Source organism: Esox lucius, chromosome 25, assembly GCF_011004845.1.
Source record: "Esox lucius isolate fEsoLuc1 chromosome 25, fEsoLuc1.pri, whole genome shotgun sequence".
Taxonomy (NCBI): Eukaryota; Metazoa; Chordata; class Actinopteri; order Esociformes; family Esocidae; genus Esox; species Esox lucius.
Genome location: NC_047593.1, coordinates 6,305,904 through 6,330,343, shown reverse-complemented (window position 1 = coordinate 6,330,343; position 24,440 = coordinate 6,305,904). Strand labels below are relative to the sequence as shown.

Genomic DNA, 24,440 nt, shown 5'->3' with positions numbered 1-24,440 from the left:
TGGAGTGGCCATCACATTCTCCTGACTTTAATATCATCGAGCCATTCTGGGGAGGTCTCAAAAGTGTGGTTCATGCAAGACGACCAAAGACTTTGCATGACCTGGAAGCATTTTGCCAAGACGAATGAGCAGTTACACCACCTAGAAGAATTTGGGGCCTCACAGACACCTATAAAAAATAATGCTGTCATTGATGCTAAAGGGGGCAATACACAGTATTTTGAACTAAGGGTATGCAGACCTTTGTTGCCATGTTTTGTTTTAGGATTGTGCCATTTTGTTATGACCTACAGTTGAATGTGAATCCCATAAGAAATAAAAGAAACATGTTTTGCCTGCTCACTCATGTTCTCTTTACAAATGGTACATATATTACCAATTATCCAAAGGTATGCAATTTTTTTGTACAACTTATTAGATTCTGTCCATTTGTGATCCATGAACAAAATGAATGCAACCGGAAGTCAGGGGAGAGCCTTTATTCAGCATGAGGTTTACGATGATAACCTTCCATAGTTCTTTCATTTTTCTCTCCAAATGCAGTCATTTAGACCAGGACACACAGGAGGTGGTCAGTGTTCATAGCCAACCATTACACAGCCTATTATAAGAAATAGTTTATCCTACAAAATACCCTTGTACGGCGTATTCCAACCTATGACCCAAGGGTCTATTCAGAGAGTCCTATGACAGTCACATACACAGTTCCTAACAGGTGGTATGGACAGGGTGTTTGGGACCCATCAGTAATGGGACATCACATTTCCTACCTAGTGTCCTCCATACAGAGATAGTTAGTACTCTTATACATTGTGTCAAGCTTAATTCAATTACTTTCATGCTCAATATCTATCAAACTGTACCTATACACTCATCATTGAGACCCGCAAGTGCAGTCTATGCAATATATCTGTTAATACTGAAATTTAAATGTATTGCTATCTTCCAAATGTACATTGAAACTGAATAGGAAAAGGTTAAGATGGTGAAGACTTACCATATCTGTTTGAAAAGATTGTTTATTTTTTTGGTTTAAAAACATGCCATAAATGTTTACTTTGATGTAAAATACATTAACAAATTGTGATTAGCTTTGACAATCAATACATTTTAACATCTTGAAGTGATTGAATCAATCCCTTAAACCTGATCTTTTTCACCTGTATCTTACAGGACTGTGTTTCTCTATCAGCCAGACTGTTGAAGAGATGCTGACACAGGTTGTTGGAGAATCCATCACATTTTCAAAAAAACAAGGTGCCTCGTTATTATATAATGGTGGTACTATAGCTGTGGTGGTTAAAGGAAACATGGACTCATCCTATATAGACAGTTTCAAAGACAGAATTCAGTGGGACCAACAGACTGGACAGTTCACCATCAGAGAACTAAAAACCAGTGATTCAGGGATCTATGTTGTGGATGGAAAGGGAGGTGTCAAGACAACATATCAACTCACTGTGTATGGTAAGAAGTAATAAGTGCTTTAATTGCTCACCCTACAACTATAGTAATTTTTAGTTATTTCATGTCATATTATAGACTCCTACATATTTCAATGGACAGTAATGCAGTTTATAAACGTCTCTATACTCCATCATTTTGTATTGGAGTTTAAATGTTTCATATGGCAACAGTCTAATGTATTTATTTGAAATAGGTATTTATTTACATTAATACCTGTTTTACCCTTTTAAAATGAAAGCTCTCCATATATTTTGTCCCCGTTTCCCTCAACTATTCCCTTCCTCAACCAAAACCTTAAGTATTTAAAGAAATGTACTTACCTAAAAAAGTGATGGAATGTGTGCTTTTTTCATGTGAGACACTTTAGGTCTAAATACTTCTGTTTTCATGTGGATTTGATTCTAACCCAAACTCATCCTCTACAGATCCTGTTTCCAGGCCCATGTTGACAACACTATTTAATGGTAGTTGTTCAGTGGAGTGTTCTGTAATGAATGACAGAGATGTGACCCTTTCCTGGTACAGTGGAGAGAAGATACTCAACCAGACCAGCAGCCCTGAACTTTCCATCAAGCTCTCTCTCCCTCTGGAGGTGGATAAACAGGACAGAACCTCTTATAGATGTGAGGCTGCCAACCCAGTTACCAAGGAGAATGTGACGTTTCATGTTCCAACATCCTGTCCAGAGACAGGTCCAGGTACGGGTCATATAAAAATACATTTATTTAGACAACCAGAAACTTCCGATTTCAAATTCCTGTATATTTACCACATTAATACTCTTTTCACACTGCCAACTATAGCTATACTGTGTTTGCCTATTTACCTCCATTGTTTATGGAACCATATGCCTCACCTGCCTCCACTACCGCGCTTGGCGTCACCGGTCTTCTAGCTGGCACCCACCCAACACCCCTTTCCTGCACTCCTCTTGTCATCAACTCAATGCCCTATTCATCCTCCACTCCCAGACTGTCTTGTCTTCCTCATTACACACCTGGTTTCCATTCCCCTGTCATGTGTGGGTGTGTACCTGTTTCCCCCTGTCTTTATTGCTTATTGTAATGATGTTGAGTTTAGAGGCTCAGTGCCTTTGTATTGCATTTTATTCTGTACCTTGGTCTATATCCTTTCTTGTTTGTACACCCTGACTTTGGGTCTTTGTCCTCGAGACATTACCATCATTAAATGGTTTGCTTCCTTGAATTTGATTAAAAAAAATAAAAATAATTAAACACAATTTACAGTATTGCGAAAGTGTGAAAGAAATTATATATATTTTTTTTTTTTCCTTCAATTTAGGTCCCTATAAAGAAAGGGGTTATTGGTCTCTAATGGCTGTAATGTGCGTTCTGATTGCTTCAGTAGTGATTGGAATTGCAGTCTGTCAAAAGAAGGGGAGAACTGGACACTCACAAGGCAGGTATTTAACCATTTAGAGGCATATATTATCACAGACCTTCCAGAAATCTCTAAATCTTGAAAACACACACAGTCTGACAATCATTACTTCATAGATTAAGTTATCTGCATGCTAAAAGTATTTTTAACAAGCTGTCACAGTGAATTAGCAGTTAGGCTTACCTGTGTCGTTAAGTAACAGAACCAAGAACTATATTTTTTTTCCTTGCAACTATATATATTAAACTTTTGGTTATTGACTAGCTAATCAACCTCCCTTAATCTAACCAAATGACACCTTTAGGTATTGGTAACCATGGTATTTGCCCTTAGTGTTTGCATAATCTGTCCAGGGGATGACAGCCAGTCTGTGTATCTTTGTCAGTTAGTCACACCCAGACTTTATATTTACTTTATTCTGTTTTTATAGATACATCTGAAAGAGAACACGCTGACATTCAGTATGCAGAGATATCTCACATTATACCAACCAGTATTCAGGTTAGTAATACTGCTAGAGGCTGATAGACATACTGTAGGATACTCAGTTCAGCAGCTTTTTCGAGTCCTTGTGGCTACAACTCTAGGCTTTATTATAGGCTACACGGTGATGTGATTTCAGTTGATACCTAGACAAACATCAGTGCAAGTTATGATATGGTTGGGTTACACAGTGAGACGTGGCATAGCACAATTGTGTATGACTTACATTTTTCAGTCTTTTAATGTATTTGCTTAGTCAGTTGCTGTTCTAAACTGGCTTTTTGGTTCCTCCCACTGATTATAACAGAGCATCACGTGTCCTGTTACCTTTCTCCAACACAAAGTATCTAATAATGACACACATTATCCTTCTCTTCACTTTTGTTGAATTACTTCTCCTTTTCGCTCCTCTCTCTACCCCCTTCTATCTTTCCCTTCTTTATCTCTCTCTGTCTAGGATGGACGAGCCGATATATCAGAACTCGATCCGCCTAGAGAAACTGAACTGACATCAGTTTACGATAAAATCCAGTTCCATCGCATAGTGGACAGCGGTGATTTTAAGACTGCATGAAGAAAAGGTGAAACGAAGAATCTGACAGATGTTGTCATTTGAAGTGTAGTTAGTTATAATTGAATAAGGGTCTTGATGAAATCCAAGCTGTGTCTTAAGGGGGCTTTCACACTGACAAGCAGGACACTGACTCCATGATGTTTTAATGTATGGCCGACGGCAGGTGTTCCTCTCATCCCAGTGGCAGAGGAACAATGTTCAACATTGGTGTCATAAAAGACAGCAACAACAAAAGCTGGGCATGTCGGAGAAAATTGTACCAGACTTGTACTCCCTGGTAAAATGTGCTCATACATAGTACTCTGGAAAAAGAATAGCGATGAAAAAACATACTGCACCATTTTCACCACTCAAACACCACTCAAAACACTAGTTGTTACTGCCGGTGGTTGACTCTTTTGGTGTGAAAGCCCCTTCGTGTTATAGGTAGGATAGTCCCTCATTTCAAGTGCACATTGTCCGAAATCCCATTTCAATCCCATTCACAGTGGGTTTTCTATACTACATCATGGATGGGAAAACACATTTTAGTAGCTACTCAACTATTCTTGAAATGCCAGTAAGATTTTGTTTTATTTGGTCATTGTTTAGCTTGGCATTGTGTACTCATCGTTAAACGAGCAGGAGTAGTATGTACTATGTAACACATTCCAGTCCATAGTAGGCTACATTAGGAAAAAAAGGTCCATCAATCTAAGCATTGAAACATTTCTGAGGAATAGAGCTTTTAGTTTAATTTTTAGCAAGGATGGTGAAACCAAACTTGGCCTTCATTACCCTTACCCAAGAAGAATGTAATGAGTTCATTCCAAAATGAACATTAAACAAATTGTTTAATGGTCATCCATACCCACGAACGCTTGAAGAAAATGTATTATTTATTTTATTATCACCAAAAACATTAAGTTCATTGTGCATTTATTTTGTCATTTGAGTTTTTGTAAACAATGTGTTGCTCTATTAAAGTTATTAAAATGGTCCCTCCTTGACTAAAAGACAACATTTCTCCAGAAACTGCAGTTTCTAGTGGTGGGTCAAATGATAAGGAACCACTTAAAATGTTATGGGGCTGTTCTGACCCAGAACGCAGAGATGACACACAGGCAACGTTAGCGGTTAGTAAGAGAGTTTAATGAACCGAGAGGAAGTACTCGGAGGTGTAATGCAGGTTGAGGCTTGTCCGAAATGAAGGCGAGGCGACTGAGGGATCCAAGGGGGACAGGCGGTGATGAGTACAAGGCTGCACACGGGAGGATTCCCAGCGAGGAGGTGGGAGCTGACGGTAGAGCTGGAGCATGAAGGTAAGCGGAGGAGGCAGCGGGTCAGGATGGAATCTTGGACGGAAACACAAGGTAAGGTCAAACATTAGAATGCAAGGATGAAACAAAACAACAGGAGCTTAGAGCCTAGTTACCACATGGGTTTGTTATTAACGAACTGGCGCTGAAGAGGTGATCAGCCCGGGTTTAAGTACTGCAGTGTTGAATCATGGAGAGTGGCTGCAGCTGTGAAGAAACGGCTGAGCAGGGCTGATGCGGCCACGCCCCTTTATGTACTGTCCTCTGGGAATGCCTCCAGTGCTCCGAACAGACAACACAGACAAACACAGACACGACATAAAAGAAGAGACAGCCCACTCAGGGCAGGGGAGAGTAGCCAACCCATAACATAAAATGTGTGAAGGAATTCCTCTATTTTGAGTTGTGGTCTATATTGACCCTAAAAGCATGCACGTACGCATATTTCAAAAATCCACCTGAAATAGTCGCAATATAACCGTAAACAGTTCTATTTTGGGCTTTCAATAACAAAGCTACTGAAGAGAGACAAAAACAAAGCTTTTGTCTATCCTGACACAAGACACCTACATGGCAGTCCGCGTCTCTATCCACTACCCTATTTCACTAGGGATAGTAAGTTAGTAACTCACTCAGTCAGACAGACAAAGACATTCGCTCTTCTTGGCCGTCTCTGCTTACGCGGTCCGGCAAAAAGGGTTCATTCTCTCAAGGCTTTTGAACTCACTGCACAGTGGTGTCACCTGCTGGTCAGAAATAAATACACCATGTTTAAAGTTTTTATAGGCTTCTTTTTCATTATAATGAACAGCTAATATTTATGAAACACTGGTACAGAGATGTTGTCAGAATGCTTTTCATTTTGTTTGAGAAAGAAATGTTGGTTAGTCTGTAGGAAATGCAACCATTTCAAAAACAATGAAGAAGCAATGTGTCTGTCAGTTCATGGGTTTTGTGTACATTAACAACAAAGCTTATTTCATGTCAAATGCCTGCATAAAAAGCATCTGCTAAAGTAAACAGCACATTATAAAAAATATTTTCAACACATTGCAGAAAAGTTGCTCGTCTCTTTCTATCACCATATTTGACTAGGAAAAACACCAACAAATGGAGTAAAAGAATGGGGATGTGGATGCTTTGTAAACAAAATTTGAGGAAACTAAATGAACATATCAACGTAGGCCTGCCATAACATATTCTATCAACCCCCGAAACACCCCCATGTTATAAGTTGTGTGTCACTGTAAAAGGATATCCAAAGCCTTGCAAATGCCAGTCAATACTTGCACTTATTAAGAAGTGGAAAATTCAGGGATCTCTTGAAACCAAGCCAAGGTCTGGTAGACCAAGAAAGATTTCAGCCAAAACTACCAGAAGAATTGTTCGGGATACAAAAAAAAAAACACAGGTAACCTCAGGAGAAATACAGACTAATCTGGAAAAAGGCGGTGTGGTTGTTTCAAGGAGCACAATATGACGATACTTGAATAAAAAGGAGCTGCATGGTTGAGTTGACAGAAAGAAGCAGATCAAGGCAATTTTGAAGCAGATCAAACCAATTTTGGTTTTCAGCCTTGTCCCTTGCGTACAGAGATTTATTCGGATTCTCTAAACCTTGTAATGATATTATGATATAATTTTCTGGCTTTGTATTCCAGTACTTAATAAAAAATTATATACAAGTGCTGGTCATAAAATTAGAATATCATCAGAAAGTTGATTTATTTCAGTAATTCCATTCAAAAAGTGAAACTATAATGTATACATTAATTCCACACAGACTCATATATTTTGAGTGTTTATTTCTTTTAATTGTGATGATTATAACTGACAACTAATGAAAATCCCAAATTAAGTATCTCAAAAAATTTGAATATTACTTAAGATCAATACAAAAAAAGGATTTTTAGAAATGTTGGCCAACTGAAAAGTATGAACATGAAAAGTATGAGCATTTACAGCACTCAATACTTAGTTGGGGCTCCTTTTGCCTGAATTACTGCAGCAATGCGGCGTGGCATGGAGTCGATCAGTCTGTGGCACTGCTCTGATAGTTGCTCTGATAGTGGTCTTCAGCTCTTCTGCATTGTTGGGTCTGGCGTATCGCATCTTCATCTTCACAATACCCCATCGATTTTCTATAGGGTTAAGGTCAGGCGAGTTTGCTGGCCAATTAAGAACAGGGATACTATGGTCCTTAAACCAGGTACTGGTAGCTTTGGCACTGTGTGCAGGTGCCAAGTCTTGTTGGAAAATTAAATTGGCATGAAGTGCTCTAAAACTTCCTGGTAGACGTTTTCGTTGACCTTGGACCTCAGCAAACACAGTGGACCAACAGCAGCAGATGACATGGCACCCCGAACCATCACTGACTGTGGAAACTTTACACTGGACTTCAGGCAACATGGATTCTGTGCCTCTCCTCTCTTCCTCCAGACTCTGGGACCTTGATTTCCAAAGGAAATGCAAAATGTACTTTCATCAGAGAACATAACTCAGCAGCAGTCCAGTCCTTTTTGTCTTTAACCCAGGCAAGACGCTTCTGATGCTGTGTCTTCTTCAAGAGTTGCTTGACACAAGGAATGCGACAGCTGAAAACCATGTCTTGCATACGTCTGTGCGTGGTGGTTCTTGAAGCACTGACTCCAGCTGCAGTCCACTCTTTGTGAATCTCCGCCACATTTTTTTATTGGTTTTGTTTCACAATCCTCTCCAGGGTGCGGTTATCCCTATTGCTTGTACATGTTTTTCTACCATATATTTTCCTTCCCTTTGCCTCTCTATTAATGTGCTTGGACACAGCTCTGTGAACAGCCAGCCTCTTTAGCAATGACCTTTTGTGTCTTGCCCTCCTTGTGCAAGGTGTCAATGGTTGTCTTTTGGACAGCTGTCAAGTCAGCAGTCTTCCCCATGGTTGTCTAGTTCTGTAAGCTACACAGAGAGACCATTTAAAGGCCTTTGCAGGTGTTTTGATTTAATTGGCCGATTAGAGTGTGGCACCAGGTGTCCTCAATATTGAACCTTTTCACAATATTGTAATTTTTTAGATACTGAATTTGGGGATTTCATTAGTTTTCAGTTATAATCATCAAAATTAAAATAAATAAACACTCGAAATATATCAGTCTGTGTGGAATATATCAGCACCTGTAAATGCTTACAGCTCATTTTAGGGTAGTTTAATCAGTTTATCCGATTACATCATGTTTTGCACATACAGTTGTGCTAAAAAGTTTGCATACCCTTGGAGAATTGGTAATATATGTACCATTTGTAAAGGACACATGAGTGAGCTGGCAAAACACATTTTATTTCTTATGGGATTCCCATTCAACTGTAAGTCATAACAGAATGGCACAATCATAAAACCAAACATGGGAACAAAGAAAAAAATTAACTGACCCCCCTTCAAAAGTCTGCATACCCTTAGTTCTTAATACTGTGTATTGCCCCCTTAGGCATCATTGACAACATGCAGTGTTTTGTAATAGTTGTCTATGAGGCCACAAATTCTTGCAGGTTCTATAGCTGCCCATTTGTCTTGGCAAAATGCCTCCAAGTCATGAAAAGTCATGCAGGAACCGCATGTTTGAGATCTCCCCAGAATCGCTCGATGATATTAAAGTCAGGAGAATGTGATGGCCACTCCAGAACCTTCACCTTTTTCTGTAACGCCTAGAGGGTCAACTTGGCTTAGTGCTAAGGGTCATTGTCGTGCTGGAAAGTCCAAGAGCGTCCGATACACAGCTTCCATGCAGAATAATGCAAATTGGATGCCAGTATTTTATGATAACATGCTGCATTCACATTGACATCAATTTTCACAAGTTTCCCCGTGTCTTTAGACCCCCAACACTTCAGTGAGCCACCACCATGCTTCCCTGTGGGGATGGTATTCTGTTCACAGTAGGCCTTGTTGACCCCTCTCCAAACATAGTGCTTATGGTTGTGATCATAAAGCTCTATTTTGGTCTTGTCACTTCAAATTACAATGTGCCAGAAGCTGTGAGGTGTGTCAAGGTGTTTTCGGGCATTTTGTAACCAGGCTTTTTTGTGGCAATGGCGCAGTCAAGGCTTCTTTCTGGCAACTTGATCGCCATTTTATTTCCCCAAAATAAAAAGTCTACACACCCCTGTTAAAATGCCAGGTTTTTGGGATGTAAAAGAATGAGACAAAGATAAATCATGTCAGAACTTTTTCCACCTTTAATCTGACTTATAATGTGAACAAATCAATTGAAAAACAAATTGAAAAAAAAATTACTCACAATAACCTGGTTGCATAAGTGTGCACAACCTTAAACTAATACTTAGTTGAAGCATGAAGATTTTATTACAGCAGTCAGTCTTTTTGGGTAGGAGTCTATTAGCATGGCACATCTTGACGTGGCAATATTTGACCATTCTTCTTTCCAAAAGCGCTCCAGCCCTCTTCAGATCACCACACAGATGTTCAATTGGATTCAGGTCTGGGATCTGGTTGGGCCATTCCAAAACGTTAATCTTCTTCTGGTGAAGCCATGCTTTTATGGATTTGGATGTGACTAAGACTAAGAGCGGTTCAAAACCCCCTTAATGACGAAAAAAATCTTGAGTTCCGTGACGTCGCCCGGTATGGCGCAGCCGGGGCCCCACCCTGGAGCCAGGCCCGGGGTTGGGGCTCGTATGCGAGTGCCTGGCTCAGCCCGAAGGAGCAACATGGGGCCGCCTTCCCGTGGGCTCACCACCCACAGGAGGGACCATAAGGGGCCGGTGCGGAGAGGATCGGGCGGCAGTTTAAGACGGGGGCCTAGACAACCTGATCCCTAGACACGGAAACTAGCTCTAGGGACGTGGAACATCACCTCGCTGGCAGGGAAGGAGCCTGAGATCGTGCGTGAGGTTGAGGTAGTCGGGATCACCTCTACGCACGGCTTAGGCTCTGGAACCACACTCTCTGAGAGAGGATGGACTCTTCACCACTCTGGTGTTGCCCATGGTGAGAGGCGGCGGGCTGGTGTGGGTTTGCTTATAGCTCCCCAGCTCTGCCGCCATTTGCTGGAGTTTACCCCAGTGAATGAGAGGGTCATTTCCCTACGCCTACAGGTCGGGGATAGGTCTCTCACTGTTGTTTGTGCCTACGGGCCGAAACGGCAGTGCAGAGTACCCAACCTTCTTGGAGTCTCTGGGAGGGGTGCTGGAAAGTGCTCCGACTGGGGACTCTATCATTCTACTGGGGGACTTCAACGCCCACGTGGGCAACGACAGTAACACCTGGAGGGGCGTGATTGGGAGGAACGGCCCCCCTGATCTGAACCCAAGCGGTGTTCAGTTATTGGACTTCTGTGCTAGTCACAGTTTGTCCATAACGAACACCATGTTCAAGCATAAGGGTGTCCATCAGTGCACGTGGCACCAGGACACCCTAGGCCGCAGGTCGATGATCGACTTTGTTGTCGTTTCATCTGACTTGCGGCTGTATGTCTTGGACACTCGGGTGAAGAGAGGGGTGGAGATGTCAACTGATCACCACCTGGTGGTGAGTTGGAGCCGATGGCGGGGGAGGAAGCTGGACAGACTCGGCAGGCCCAAGCGTACTGTAAGGGTCTGCTGGGAACGTCTGGCCGAGTCTCCTGTCAGAGAGATCTTTAACTCCCACCTCCAGCAGAGCTTCAACTGGATCCCGAGGAAGGTTGGAGATATTGAGTCCGAGTGGACCATGTTCTCCACCGCCATTGTCGAAGCAGCCACTCGGAGCTGTGGCCGTAAGGTCTCCGGTGCCTGTCGAGGCGGCAATCCCTGAACCCGGTGGTGGACACCGGAAGTAAGGGATGCCGTCAAGCTGAAGAAGGAGTCCTATCAGGCCTGGTTGGCTTGTGGGACTCCTGAGGTAGCTGACAGGTACCGACAGTCCAAGCGGACTGCAGCCCGGGTGGTTGTGGAGGCAAAAACTCTGGTCTGGGAAGAGTTCGGTGAGGCAATGGAGAAGGACTATCGGCTGGCCTCGAAGAGATTCTGGCAAACCATCCGGCGCCCCAGGAGAGGGAAACAGCTGTTGACCTCAACTGAGGATGTCGTCGGGCGGTGGAAGGAGTACTTCAAGGATCTCCTCAATCCCGCTGTCACATCTTCCATTGAGGAAGCAGAGGATGAGGGCTCAGAGGTGGACTCGTCCATCACCCGGGCTGAAGTCACAGAGGTGGTCAAGAAACTCCTCGGTGGCAAGGCACCAGGGGTGGATGAGATCCGCCGTGAGTACCTCAAGTCTCTGGATGTTGTGGGGCTGTCATGGTTGACACGCCTGTGCAACATCGCATGGCGGTCGGGGACAGTGCCTCTGGGATGGCAGACCGGGGTCGTGGTCCCTCTTTTTAAGAAGGGGGACCGGAGGGTGTGTTCCAACTATAGGGGGATCACACTTCTCAGCCTCCCCGGGAAAGTCTATGCCAGGGTTCTGGAGAGGAGAATACGGCCGATAGTAGAACCTCGGATTCAGGAGGAACAGTGTGGTTTTCGTCCGGGCTGTGGAACACTGGACCAGCTCTATGCCCTCTATGGGGTGTTGGAGGGTTCATGAGAGTTTGCCCAACCAATCCACATGTGTTTTGTGGATTTGGAGAAGGCATTCAACTGTGTCCCTTGCGGCATCCTGTGGAGAGTGCTTCGGGAATATGGGGTCCTAGGTCCTTTGCTAAGGGCTGTCAGGTCCCTGTTGGAGCTTGGTCCGCATTGTCGGCAGTAAGTTAGACTTGTTCCCAGTGCATGTTGGACTCCGGCAGGGCTGCCCTTTGTCGCTGGTTCTGTTCGTAATTTTTATGGACAGAATTTCTAGGCGCAGCCAGGGGCCGGGGGGTGTCAGGTTTGGGGACCACATGATTTCGTCTCTGCTTTTTGCGGATGATGTTGTCGTGTTGGCCCCTTCAAGCCAGGACCTTCAGCATGCACTGGGACGGTTTGCAGCCGAGTGTGAAGTGGTGGGGATGAGAATCAGTACCTCCAAATCCGAGGCCATGGTCCTCAGTCGGAAAAGGGTGGCTTGCCCACTTCAGGTCGGTGGAGAGTCCCTGCCTCAAGTGGAGGAGTTTAAGTATCTAGGGGTCTTGTTCACGAGTGAGGGAAAGATGGAACGGGAGATTGACAGCCGGATCGGTGCAGCTTCTGTAGTAATGCGGTCGATGTATCGGTCTGTCGTGGTAAAGAAAGATCTGAGCCGCAAGGCGAAGCTCTCGATTTACCGGTCAATCTACGTTCCTACTCTCACCTATGGTCATGAGCTTTGGGTCATGACCGAAAGGACAAGATCCCGGATACAGGCAGCCGAAATGAGCTTTCTCCGCAGGGTGGCTGGGCGATCCCTTAGAGTTAGGGTGAGAAGCTCGGTCACCCGGGAGGAGCTCAGAGTAGAGCCGCTGCTCCTCCATATCGAGAGGGGTCAGCTGAGGTGGCTTGGGCATCTGTTTCGGATGCCTCCGGAACGCCTTCCTGGGAAGGTGTTCTGGTCCCATCCCACCGGGAGGAGAACCCGGGGAAGACCTAGGACACGCTGGAGGGACTATGTCTCCTGGCTGGCCTGGGAACGCCTCGGTGTCCCCCCAGGAGGGCTGGAGGAAGTGTCTGCGGAGAGGGAAGTCTTGGCATCTCTGCTTAGACTGCTGCCCCCGCGACCCGGCCCTGGATAAGTGTAAGATGATGGATGGATGGATGTGTGCTTTGGGTCGTTGTCGTGGTGAAAGGTAAACTTCCTTTTCATCTTCAGCTTTCTTTGGATGCCTGAAGGTTTAGTTATTTGGAATTATGGCTAAAAAGTTCAACGTTGGTTTTATGAGACCATAACACATTTTCCCACATGCTTTTGGGGCAATTGATGTTTGTTTTTGCAAATTTTAGCCGGGCTTGGATGTTTTTCTTTGTAAGAAAAGGCGTCAGTCTTCCCACCCTACCCCATAGCCCATTCATATGAAGAATACGGGAGAATTTTGTCACACGTAGCACACAGCCAGTACTTGCCAGACATTTCTGCAGTTCCTATAATGTTGCTGTAGGCCTCTTGGAAGCCTCCCTGAACCGTGTTCTTCTCGTTTTTTCATCAATTTTGGAAGGACGTCCATTTAAAAGATTTCAGTTTGTTTTTCAATTGAATTGATCACATTATAGGTCACATTAAAAGTGGAAAAAGTTCTGACATTATTTATCTTTGACTCATTCTTTTACATCACAAAAACCTGGCATTTTCACAGGGGTGTGTAGACTATTCATTTCCACTGTACATCTTGCTACCATCAAGTTGGACCCACTTTTGCATGCAGAACTGCCTTAATTCTTCATGGCATAGATTCAACAAGGTGCTGGAAAAATACAACATCACGCAATTGCTGCAGATTTCTCGGCTTTACAGTGAACTCATTGTCATGTTCAATAAACCAGTTTGATGTGATGTGAGCTTTGTGACATGGTGTATTATCCTGCTGGAAATAGCCATTAGAAGATGGGTAAACTTTGGTCACAAAGGGATGGACATGGTCAACAACAGTACTCAGTCTGTGGTGTTTAAACGATGCTCAATTGGTACTAAGGGTAATCAAGAAAATATCCCCCACACATTTCACCGCCGCCACCAGCCTGAAACGTTAATACAAGACAGGATGGATCTATACCTAGTTGTTTATGCCAAATTCTGACCATACCATCTGAATGCCACAACAGAAATCAAGACTCCATCAGACCAGGCAATGTTTTTCCAAACTTCTGTTTTCCAGTGTTGGTGGGCCCATGCAAATTGTGGCCTCGGTTTCCTGTTCTTAGCTGACAGAAGTGGTACCCAGTGTGGTCTTCTGCTTCTGTAGCCCATCTGCATCAAGGTTCAGCATGTTGTGCATTCAAAGATGCTCTTCTGTATACCTTGGTTTTAACAAGTGGTTATTTGAGTTACTGTTTCCTTTCTATCAGTTTGAACCAGTCTGTCCATTCTCCTCTGACATCTGCCATCAACAAGGGATTTTCACCTATTTTCACCTGTTTTCTAATTTTCTGATTATTCTCTGTAAACCCTAGAGATGGTTGTGCAGGAAAATCCCAGGAAATCAACACTTTCTGAAATACTCAAACCAGCCCGTCTGACACCAGCAACTATGTCAAAGTCACTTAAATCACCTTTCTTCCCCATTCTGAAGCTTGGTCAAGACGATCGGATGAAGTTCAAACCATGTCTACATGCCTAAGTGCTTTGTTTTGATGCCACGTGATTGGCTGATTAGATATTTGCGTTAACAAGCAGTGGAAAAGGTGTACCTAATGAAGTGGCTGGTGAGTGTAAATGTAAGTCAACAGTACAAAATCCCACTTCCTGTATCAGAGTATTTATATTAATATTTGTTTTGCCCGTTAGAAATGAAAACACTCCATGTACTTAGTCCCCCGGTTACCTCAGCCATATGAATTTCCCTAAATATGTTTAATTTAGGATAATGTGACTACATAAAGCTTGTGACCATATACAGTGGGGAGAACAAGTATTTGATACACTGCCGATTTTGCAGGTTTTCCTACTTACAAAGCATGTAGAGGTCTGTGATTTTTTATCATAGGGACTCTTCAACTGTGAGTGACGGAATTTTAAAAAAAAATCCAGAAAATCACATTGTATGATTTTTAAGTAATTAATTAGCATTTTATTGCATGACATAAGTATTTGATATATCAGAAAAGCAGAACTTAATATTTGGTAGAGAAACTTTTGTTTGCAATTACAGAGATCATGCGTTTCCTGTAGTTCTCGACCAGATATGCACACACTGCAGCAGGGATTTTGGCCCACTCCTCCATACAGACCTTCTCCAGATCCTTCAGGTTTCAGGGCTGTCGCTGGGCAATACGGACTTTCAGCTCCCTCCAAAGATTTTCAATTGGGTTCAGGTCTGGAAACTGGCTATGCCACTCCAGGACCTTGAGATGCTTCTTATGGAGCCACTCCTTAGTTGCCCTGGCTGTGTGTTTCTGGTCGTTGTCATGCTGAAAGACCCAGCCACGACCCATCTTCAATGCTCTTACTGAAGGAAGGAGGTTGTTGGCCAAGATCCCGCGATACATGGCCCCATCCATCATCACCTCAATACGGTTCAGTCGTCCTGTGCCCTTTGCAGAAAAGCATCCCCAAAGAATGATGTTTCCACCTCCATGCTTCACGGTTGGGATGGTGTTCTTGTGGTTGTACTCATTCTTCTTCTTCCTACAAACACGGCGAGTGGAGTTTAGACCATCAGTCCACATGACCTTCTCCCATTCCTCCTCTGGATCATCCAGATGGTCATTGGCAAACTTCAGACAGGTCTGGACATGCCCTAGCTAGAGCAAGGGGACCTTACGTGTGCAGCAGGATTTTAACCCATGATAGCATAATGTGTTACTAATGGTTTTCTTTGAGACTGTGGTCTCAGCTCTCTTCAGGTCATTGACCAGGTCCTGCCGTGTAGTTGTGGGCTAATTATTTAAAAATCATACAATGTGATTTTCTGGATTTTTGTTTTATATTCCGTCTCTCACAGTTGAAGTGTACCTATGATAAAAATTACAGACCTCTACATGCTTTGTAAGTAGGAAAACCTGCAAAATCGGCAGTGTATCAAATACTTGTTCTCCCCACTGTAGGTGCATGTATAACAATCTCCAATTCCTTGAGCGAGGAAGGATTTAAAATGATGATAAAAGGTTCCTTTGAAAACAGAATTAATCTGTTTGTCAAATTTGAAACATTTTCGTAATATTTCCTTACAATGAAATGGTGCCAATCCTGATAATTCTGTTTTGTGTTTAAGTGTTTTATGTTTTGTAAGGGAAATTTACTTTAAAGTCCTAGATATACAGCACAGAACCCTCATCCTTTCCCACATTTTGTTACGTTGCAGACATTTTGTTCAAGCAAGAAATGTTGATTATTCTGTAGGTAATGTAACCATTTCATTTTGTGTACATTGTCAACAAAGCTTACTTCATGTCAAATGCCTGGAATAAAAAGCATCTGCTACAGTAAACAGCACATTGTTAAAAATATCTTCAATACATTTCTTCAAAATTGCAGGTCTCTTTCTATCACCATATTTGACTCAAAACAACATCAATAAATGAAATTAGTAAAAGAATGGGACTGTGGTTGCTTTATATAAGGTAAGGAAATGTAAGGAAACTAAATAACATGCTCAACGTATCATGATGGATTCTATCTTTCTGCACAAAAAAAACATGTTATAAGTTTTGTATCTTTGTCAAAACTTTGTATCTTTTTACAAGCTATGACTGGCTCAGTTGCTAGCTAACCTTTGAATAAAATTTAGAAAATCATGCAAGTTTTCATGACACCCACATTTTGTATATACTGATTGTTGGTACACAAAACACCTTAACTAGTCTGACAGTGTCATCACTAAGCATTGAATTGAAACATTATGTACATTATATAATGCATTGTTTTAGATTTTGATCAAATTAGATTTTAGCCTGTGTTACACAATTAAGCTAATGTTTCTAAAGACGGTGGCTCAGTGCTGTCATTTGGGATCCATGTACATCAGAAAATAATGTGCACTCTAGAAATCATTTTTGGCAAAAAAGTATTCAACAAAATTGTTGTATAACGTAATTTACTTTCATAGCCCTGAGCCAATCAACTAAATCGGTCTTGATCCTATCTCTTCTTTAAAGGCCAGTAAACCACACCCACTCCCACTTTCAAACAACTGCTGGTGGTTAATACAACAGTGAAAGGATTAGTCCATAATGGAGTTTAGTCAAAAGGAAAGACTTTCATTGATGACTGTATTTATTGTCGGTATGTACACTATTATTGTCTACTTCTGAAGGCTAGTTTGTCTACCAATACTGCCTAAACAAAAATACAGTAAATAGCATTGGTATGTTCTTCCGCAGAATACACATATATTAGACTCAAGTGTAAGAAGGACATACATTTTGTCATAGACTGTTATTATTTCAAAATGTATGTATTGAGAAGCAAGTTTTTGTAAAATGTAAGTAAAGTTATAAAGTTATATTGGGAGAGTGCAATTCTCCCCTTTCCACACTACATCAATGCCACAGAGGTATTTGTAAATGTAGGTATATTTGTTGGACAATCTCGCTTTAACCGTTTCTATGCTACAAAGAGATTTCAATATTCTCCTAATAGTAAACTAAAGTTGTGTAAAGTGTAGGGGCACATTTAAAGTAATGATGAATTATGAAGCGTTCTTTTCAAAGTAGAGAATATAGTTTCCACACAAACATTAGGTACTTTAACTACAACCCTGATGATTTTCACATTATTGCGTCCTGCTTTTATTTACATTTTACACAGCGTCCCAACTTTTTTGGAAATGGGGTTGGAGATTGTTAAAACAGCCAATTTGGTTAAAAGGGTACATTTGTATTCATGGTAAATTAAGAGACCACTGCACCTTTTTCCTTTCCAAAAAAGTTGAAAAGGAAGGTTTTGGTGAGGAACAGAAGCTTTCAATTTGCAGTGGTCCCTTAATTTTAACCCTTTTGTTCCTCACTCAAAGCCTTCCTTTTGAACTTTTTTGGAAAGGAAAGAAAAAGGTGCAGTGGTGTCTTAATTATTTCCGGAGCTGTATATTTTGGACCACTGGTGTTTGTGCGACTAATATGCTGTGCTGTTGTCATGCCTGGCAAAACATTTCAGTAATTGCATAAAGTTCCCCTTATTCACGCTGGTTGCTCCTAATCCTAATAATACTCTATATGACCTCAGAAAGATTGTCCTTGCTGCTCTTAAAGTAAACACTCATCAATCAGTCTTTTCACCACTTGACGATTTCTTTTAAAGCTTTCTCTCTCTTCTCTCATGAGCCCTGCCAGAACTGTTTCATCCTGCGTGATACAATATTTTCCCATCAATCAATCAAATTTATTTATAAAGCCCTTTTTAAAACAGCAGTTGTCACAAAGTGCTTTACAGAGCCACCTGGCCTTAAACCCCAAGGAGCAAACAACAGTAGTGTTGAATTTCATTCATGTTTTCTCGTTGTGCAGATGAGTTTGGGTCCTCTCGTGTTTTTCTGTTCTTTCCCTTCCCTGGGGAAAGCTAGAAAATCACAGTTTTGGATCTGCCCAAATGTCACCGTAACCGGTATTGCGGCTATCTCCAAATAACTAGCAACAGAAACATAATGCACAATTACTATTGGGCGAATAAACAAGCCATTGTCTGTCCATACTACTGGAATTGCCGATATTTCCTGCATTGAATTTGCAGCCACCATCACTAAATGTAAAGGCCAGGTTGACAAGGGCCAGTTTATATCAGAGCTTGGATCGTGGCTATGTTTAGTGTTGCACTTTTGAATAAGAAGGAGTCTGTAGGATATGGTTACTGTGGGTCTAATGTGGCTTTAAGAGTACTTTTTTGCCTACTTGTACTCGTTCCGTTGTTATTAATAAAGTCTAATTCCTCCCTTCCTGCTCATCATTTGTCCAGTGTACCTATCCTACCTGGGCCTTGCTGCTAGCTGCTGTCCAACCTGGATCCTCATCGTCTTCCCTCATGTTCTCATTTGACGCTGCCATGCTAATAGTACTGTCATTTTCACTGTCGTTGATAGTATCCTCAATTTTCTTCTTGTGCTGCTGTTCAACAACTTTATTAAAGAAATGTGCCTTGGGCAAATATTACTTAAAAAAAAAACATTTTAGCGCCAGACTTATATTTACGTTCCATACGTTTGTATAATTAAGTTAGCTAGCTACCTACATTCTAAACTAGAGCTCAGATTTTCAGCTGACTTAATCTTATGATCCCGTGGTCACAGACTGGTCGATCCTAATAATTAATTACAGAATCATTAAACAAATTTACAGTGAATATAACAAGTCCACACACCCTTGTTAAAATGCCAGGTTCTTGTGATGTAAAAAAAGAGACAAAGATAAATCATGTCAGAACGTTTTCCACCTTTAATTTGACCTATAACATGAACAATTCAATTGAAGAACAAACTAAAATCTTTGAGGGGGAAAAATAAAAAATAACCTGGTTGCATAACTGTGCGCACCCTTAAACTAATACTTTGTTGAAGCACCTTTTGATTTTATTGCAGCGCTCTGTCTTTTTGGGTAGGAGTCTATTAGCATGGCATATCTTGACATGGCAATATTTGCCCACTCTTTTTTGCAAAAGCACTTTAAATCTGTCAGATTGCCAGGACATATCCTGTGCACAGCCCTCTTCAGATCACCACACAGATGTTCAATTGGATTCAGGTCTGGGATCTGGTTGGGCCATTCCAAAACGTTAATCTTCTTCTGGTGAAGCCATGTTTTTGTGGATTTGGATGTGTGCTTTGGGAGATTGTTGTCACATGTAGCACACAGCCAGTACTTGACTCACTGACCAGTTTACTTCTCGTCTTTTCATCAATTTTGGAGGGAGGTCCAGTTCTTGGTAATGTCTCTGTTATTTTCTCCACTTGATGATGACTGTCTTCACTGTGTTCCATGGTATATCTAATGATTTGGAAATTATTTTGTACCCTTCTCCTGACTGAATATCTTTCAACAATGAGATTCCTCTGATGCTGAACGGCTGAACTTTATTTGTGATTAATCAGAGTCAATTGAAATAATGGCAGGTGTGTAATGACTTCTATTTAACATGAGTTTGAATGTGATTTCAGTTTGTTTTTTCAATTGAATTGTTCACATTTATAGGTCACATTAAAAGTGGAAAATGTTCTGACATGATTTATCCTTTTAACAGGGGTCTGTAGACTTTTTATATCCACTGTATAGCAAGTCAACAACAAAAATATTATAATAGATTTTAGACTTCATTTAAACATAAAAATATTTCAAACGTTTTTGGGGGCAACTGACACCACACACCCATCGCACCCATTGAATCTCTGCCTCTTTATGAACCGTATGGCTTTTGCCACTGGCCATTTTAACAGCTCATTAGCCAGTAATAAGCATACAAGTATCTGCTAACTTCCTAAGAATAATCATAAGAATTGAGCAATTGCTAGCGAGACTGAAGATGAACTTTAAACTGCCAAAGCTATTTTATTTCATGGCAACAATGCTAGTTTTTCTTTCATTCTTGAATGACATTGATACAATAACTATTAATATAGGTGACAATAACATACTTTTTTGCCAAGTGAAAAGAAGAGAGAATCATGGATACCCATCCACTTTTACTGCCCAAGGGGTTGTGATATAGCATATATTACCACAAACAGCATGCACTGATGCATACTTTAAACAATAAACCATTTTATTTCAGGCTTACTACAAGCTACTGAACATTGTCATCATGTTGCCTAAAGTTTCTGTCTATCCTGACCAAATCTTAATGCATATTTTTTTTCATTTCATGGCACAACAACATTTGTTTTTTCTTTCATTAGTGAATTACATTGATACAATAACAATCAATACACAGGTAGGTCTGGAAATAATTGGACACTGACACAATATTATTATAATTTTTTGGCTCTGTACCAAAATATCTTAACGTTACAGTCTGGGGAGTAACAGATTACAAAAAAATTTTAAACTGTAATCCCTTACGTTACCAACTAAATATTGTAATCGGAGTACAGATACTTTTGAAAACATTTATGATTACTTAAATAATCATAATATATGCGTGAAATAATTATGACATGTATGTTTGAGTTTATTATTTTATATTATAAAATTATTTGAACCAAAATATGAATTGTGCGCCTCAGTTGTGTGTGTGTGATCATCATGCGCGCAAAGGTGGACACACATAACTAGTTCAGTGACGGAGGAAGCGCTAGTTAATATTTTTCTGGTTTTGGTTGGATGGCTGGTAAAAACAGTATATTTTTCGATAATATTGGCTGAGTCATACATTTTTTTATTTACTTATCTACTCTACGCATAATTCTAAGAACAATGATAGGCAATTCGCCTGGTGTTATATCTTTTTCAGGTTTTAAGGTTTATTTGTCAAATGCACCGAACTTTTACAGGAAGTGTTTAATAGATTAGGCAACTCTTTTTTTTTAAACCCATTTCCAAAGTCACAACCCATAAGGTAAAATGTGAATTCCGTTTGGCCAGCTATATAAACTCTAACATTGATAGATCCCGCAAAAGGTGTTCAGTTGGTTATAGGCTATTCCTATTTGTTTTCCAATGTCTCTTAATATGAAAGTAATCTAAAATTAATTCAAAGTTATCAGATTACGTTACTGAGTTTGAATAATCAAAAAGGTTATGTTACTGATGACAAATGTGGACAGGTAACTTATAACTGTAACAGATTACATTTAAAAAGTAACTTACCCAACCCTGATAATGAATTAAGGGAAGTGCAGTCTCTCAGATTTAATTTGATGGTATTCACATCCAAACTGGAGGAAGGGTTTAGGAATTACAGCTCTTTAATATGTACAACCCTCTTTTCCAAAGGTAATTGGACAATTGACAATTGACTCAAAAGCTGTTTCATGGACAGGTGTGGATTATTCCTTCAATATTTATTCATCAATTAAACAGGTAAAAGGTCTGGAGTTGATTCCAGGTGTGGCCTTGGCATTTGGAAGCTGTTGCTGTGAACCCACAACATGTGGTCAAAAGAGGTCTCAATGCAATTGAAACAGGGCATCCTTAGTCTTAAAAAAAACTAAATCCCACAGAGAAATAGCAGGAACATTGAGAGTGGCTAAATCAACAGTCTGGTACATTCTGAGAAAAAAAGAATGTGCTGGTGAGCTCTGCAACACAAAAAGGCCTGGACGTCCAGGGAAGACAACAGTGGTGGATGATTGTAGGATCCTTTTCATGGTGGGATGGTAATTCAATTGATAGGAACTCTTAAAGGAGTAAGTACAGAGACAACATTATCTTGGCCTAATTAGCAGTTTATTTTCAAATAGAGGATGCGTCAAAAGGTTACAGAAAGATCCTCTGAGTAATCTCTGAGGAAAATACATGGACAGTCCATATTTACTACAGTTAAAAGGGTTGTGGTAAGATGCTGCCCAGCTGTCTCATGTTACACAGGTTTTACCCAAAGGGCGGGCTGTCCCCCCACCTTATCCTTTCTGCCATAATGTTTACTGTTGTCTTTACCTAAAGAGGCCAATTTCCCCTACTTCCCCCAAGGGCCACATTCCTAAGGAACAAAGAACAGAGACCCTTATTGGTTTAAGCAGATGGTCAGAGTACCTAATAATCCTCTGATATTATGCAGAAGTGTGTCACAAACAATGACCAGAGTTACATACCAGGTAATAGAAAATAAATACATTTCTCAAATGTACCTTAGTTCAAGAATTTCAATAACAATCCATCCTCTTGATACCAAATCAACCCTCGGTATCAATCCTTAAATAATTTACTCATTAGGATGTAGACTGCAACAAAACAGTACTCTTTAACAACATGACCATGTTGATATTATTACCCTAATAATTAGAAAACAGAACAAATCTGAAATGTCTGGATCCTCATTTACATGCTTCCAGACCATTACCTTCATTCTAACTCCAAGTCCACACATTTTCATTACACAGAACTGTAACATAGTACAGCTTTTATGTTAAAAACACTGGTCAAAGGAAGTAATTTCAGGTGACACATATACACTGACAGTATGGGATATGTAGCATTGACACGTGGTTAAGTAAACATCAATCACTGAATACATCCTTCAATTTGTTACTGGTACAAAGTCCTGTAGTGGTTCCAATTAGATGTACTTCCAAAGTCATCACAAATGTTCCTCAATGTCAGACAGTCAGTTATGACTATTGCAAAATAATGTAAAGGTCAGATGTATATTCCAAGGTGTTGTCCTTCATAGTTCAAATGCAGGTTACCATGACACAGCTCTAGTTGTCTCTATTCTAGCTGCTCTATCAGCCAGGTCAGGAGAATCTGTGTGTTCTCCTTCATGAATGCCAAGATGACCAGTTTTATCTAAGAACTCTGTAGCTGCAGGCCGGGTCGGAAGTGATGGTTACTAGCACCAGAAAAACTAACTTTTCCCTCAGTGACTTCAATTCATTGTGCCTAATCTTTAAACACCGAAGCCCTCCTGTAGTGTGGGTGGCGTCGACCCAAGGTTCCTCTCTCAGCTACCTGGACAGCAGATGAGGTGTACCTGGTACCAACCAGCATGGCATGATGTCGTCCAGAACCGGAGCTTTCCTTAGCTCCTACCGTCGGTTGGGGGTGGCCTTCTTCATCTCATGGCAGAATCATCAGGACTAGAATGCCAATTTTCTGTTATAACTATGCACACAGGAAAATCCAATTCTTCATGTAACTCTTTAAGTAAATATTTAATTCACGTTGAACTCTCAGTTATAGTCTTTTTCATCATAGATAATCATTTCATGCATTGCCCCTTGCTTTCACATCACAAAGTCACAAAATGACTCATGAGAGAAAACAGCACACAGAACGGACATGTATAAAGAAAATAGATTCATTCAGTAAAGAGTCGCAAACTGGATATGCAGCAAAAACTAATTTGAAAATGATAAAAACATTAACAAACAAAATCAAAAAAAACAAATGTGCCACATGGTCGCTTGTGTCAGGGAATTATAAAACATACAACCTAAAGTTGTCTTACTCAGTGAAACAACACCCAAATTAGCATATCAAAATGTGCATTTCCACAGGCAATGGCCCAACTACGTTATGACAACACAAACATCATGTCTCAATTTATTTTTCCAACTTTGACGCATGTCCATGTTATTCCAAATAATGGCGGTCAGCCAAAACCAAACTCACAACTTTCATGCATATTTAATGCATCAACATCAAGATTGTTCTAGTTATTAACTATGGGGGATGACTTTAGGTCTCTACCCTCATTACAACTTGGTTGTAAAACCATACATTCCAACATGAAAGCTATTGAGAGGAAAATAAGTGTTGCTTGCACTTAAAATTTGATTATCCCAAAATTGAATATACTCAAGACACATTTTGTTGGTAATATTTGTTATATCCATTGAGAATTTTTGGTAAAACTTGATTTTGAGGGTCCCAAAAATGTGCCTGTTGTAACCCTTCTATATTCAAACCTAATCTTAACCCTTACCCTAAAACCTTTTCTATACTTAAACCTAACCTTAACCAAAGCAAGCAGTTGTTTAACAACTGATAGTTTGATTAAAGTTTGTTGATAGAGTTACAATCTAAAGAAAATGTACAGATGGAAATTGGGACTGTCA

The 24,440-nt window shown here is 40.8% G+C and overlaps 1 protein-coding gene across 5 annotated transcripts in view; it reads left to right on the top strand.

The window, feature by feature from the left end:
• The window catches only part of LOC105030286 (CD48 antigen-like), a 49,993-nt gene that overhangs the window by 18,891 nt on the left and 6,662 nt on the right, over nucleotides 1-24,440 (top strand). The window contains exons 2-6 of one of the 5 annotated variants that reach the window (XR_829573.4): nucleotides 1,174-1,467; nucleotides 1,893-2,165; nucleotides 2,770-2,890; nucleotides 3,299-3,369; nucleotides 3,809-4,381. Coding sequence is in view for 4 of the 5 variants with exons in the window: in XM_010904031.4 (XP_010902333.2) it covers nucleotides 1,174-1,467; nucleotides 1,893-2,165; nucleotides 2,770-2,886; nucleotides 3,299-3,369; nucleotides 3,809-3,925 (872 nt within the window). In the remaining variant the exon portion in view is untranslated. Of the gene's footprint in view, nucleotides 1-1,173; nucleotides 1,468-1,892; nucleotides 2,166-2,769; nucleotides 2,891-3,298; nucleotides 3,370-3,808; nucleotides 4,382-24,440 lie in introns of those variants that run through there. The other 4 variants (XM_010904031.4, XM_010904033.5, XM_010904032.4 and 1 more) reach the window with 4 other exon arrangements.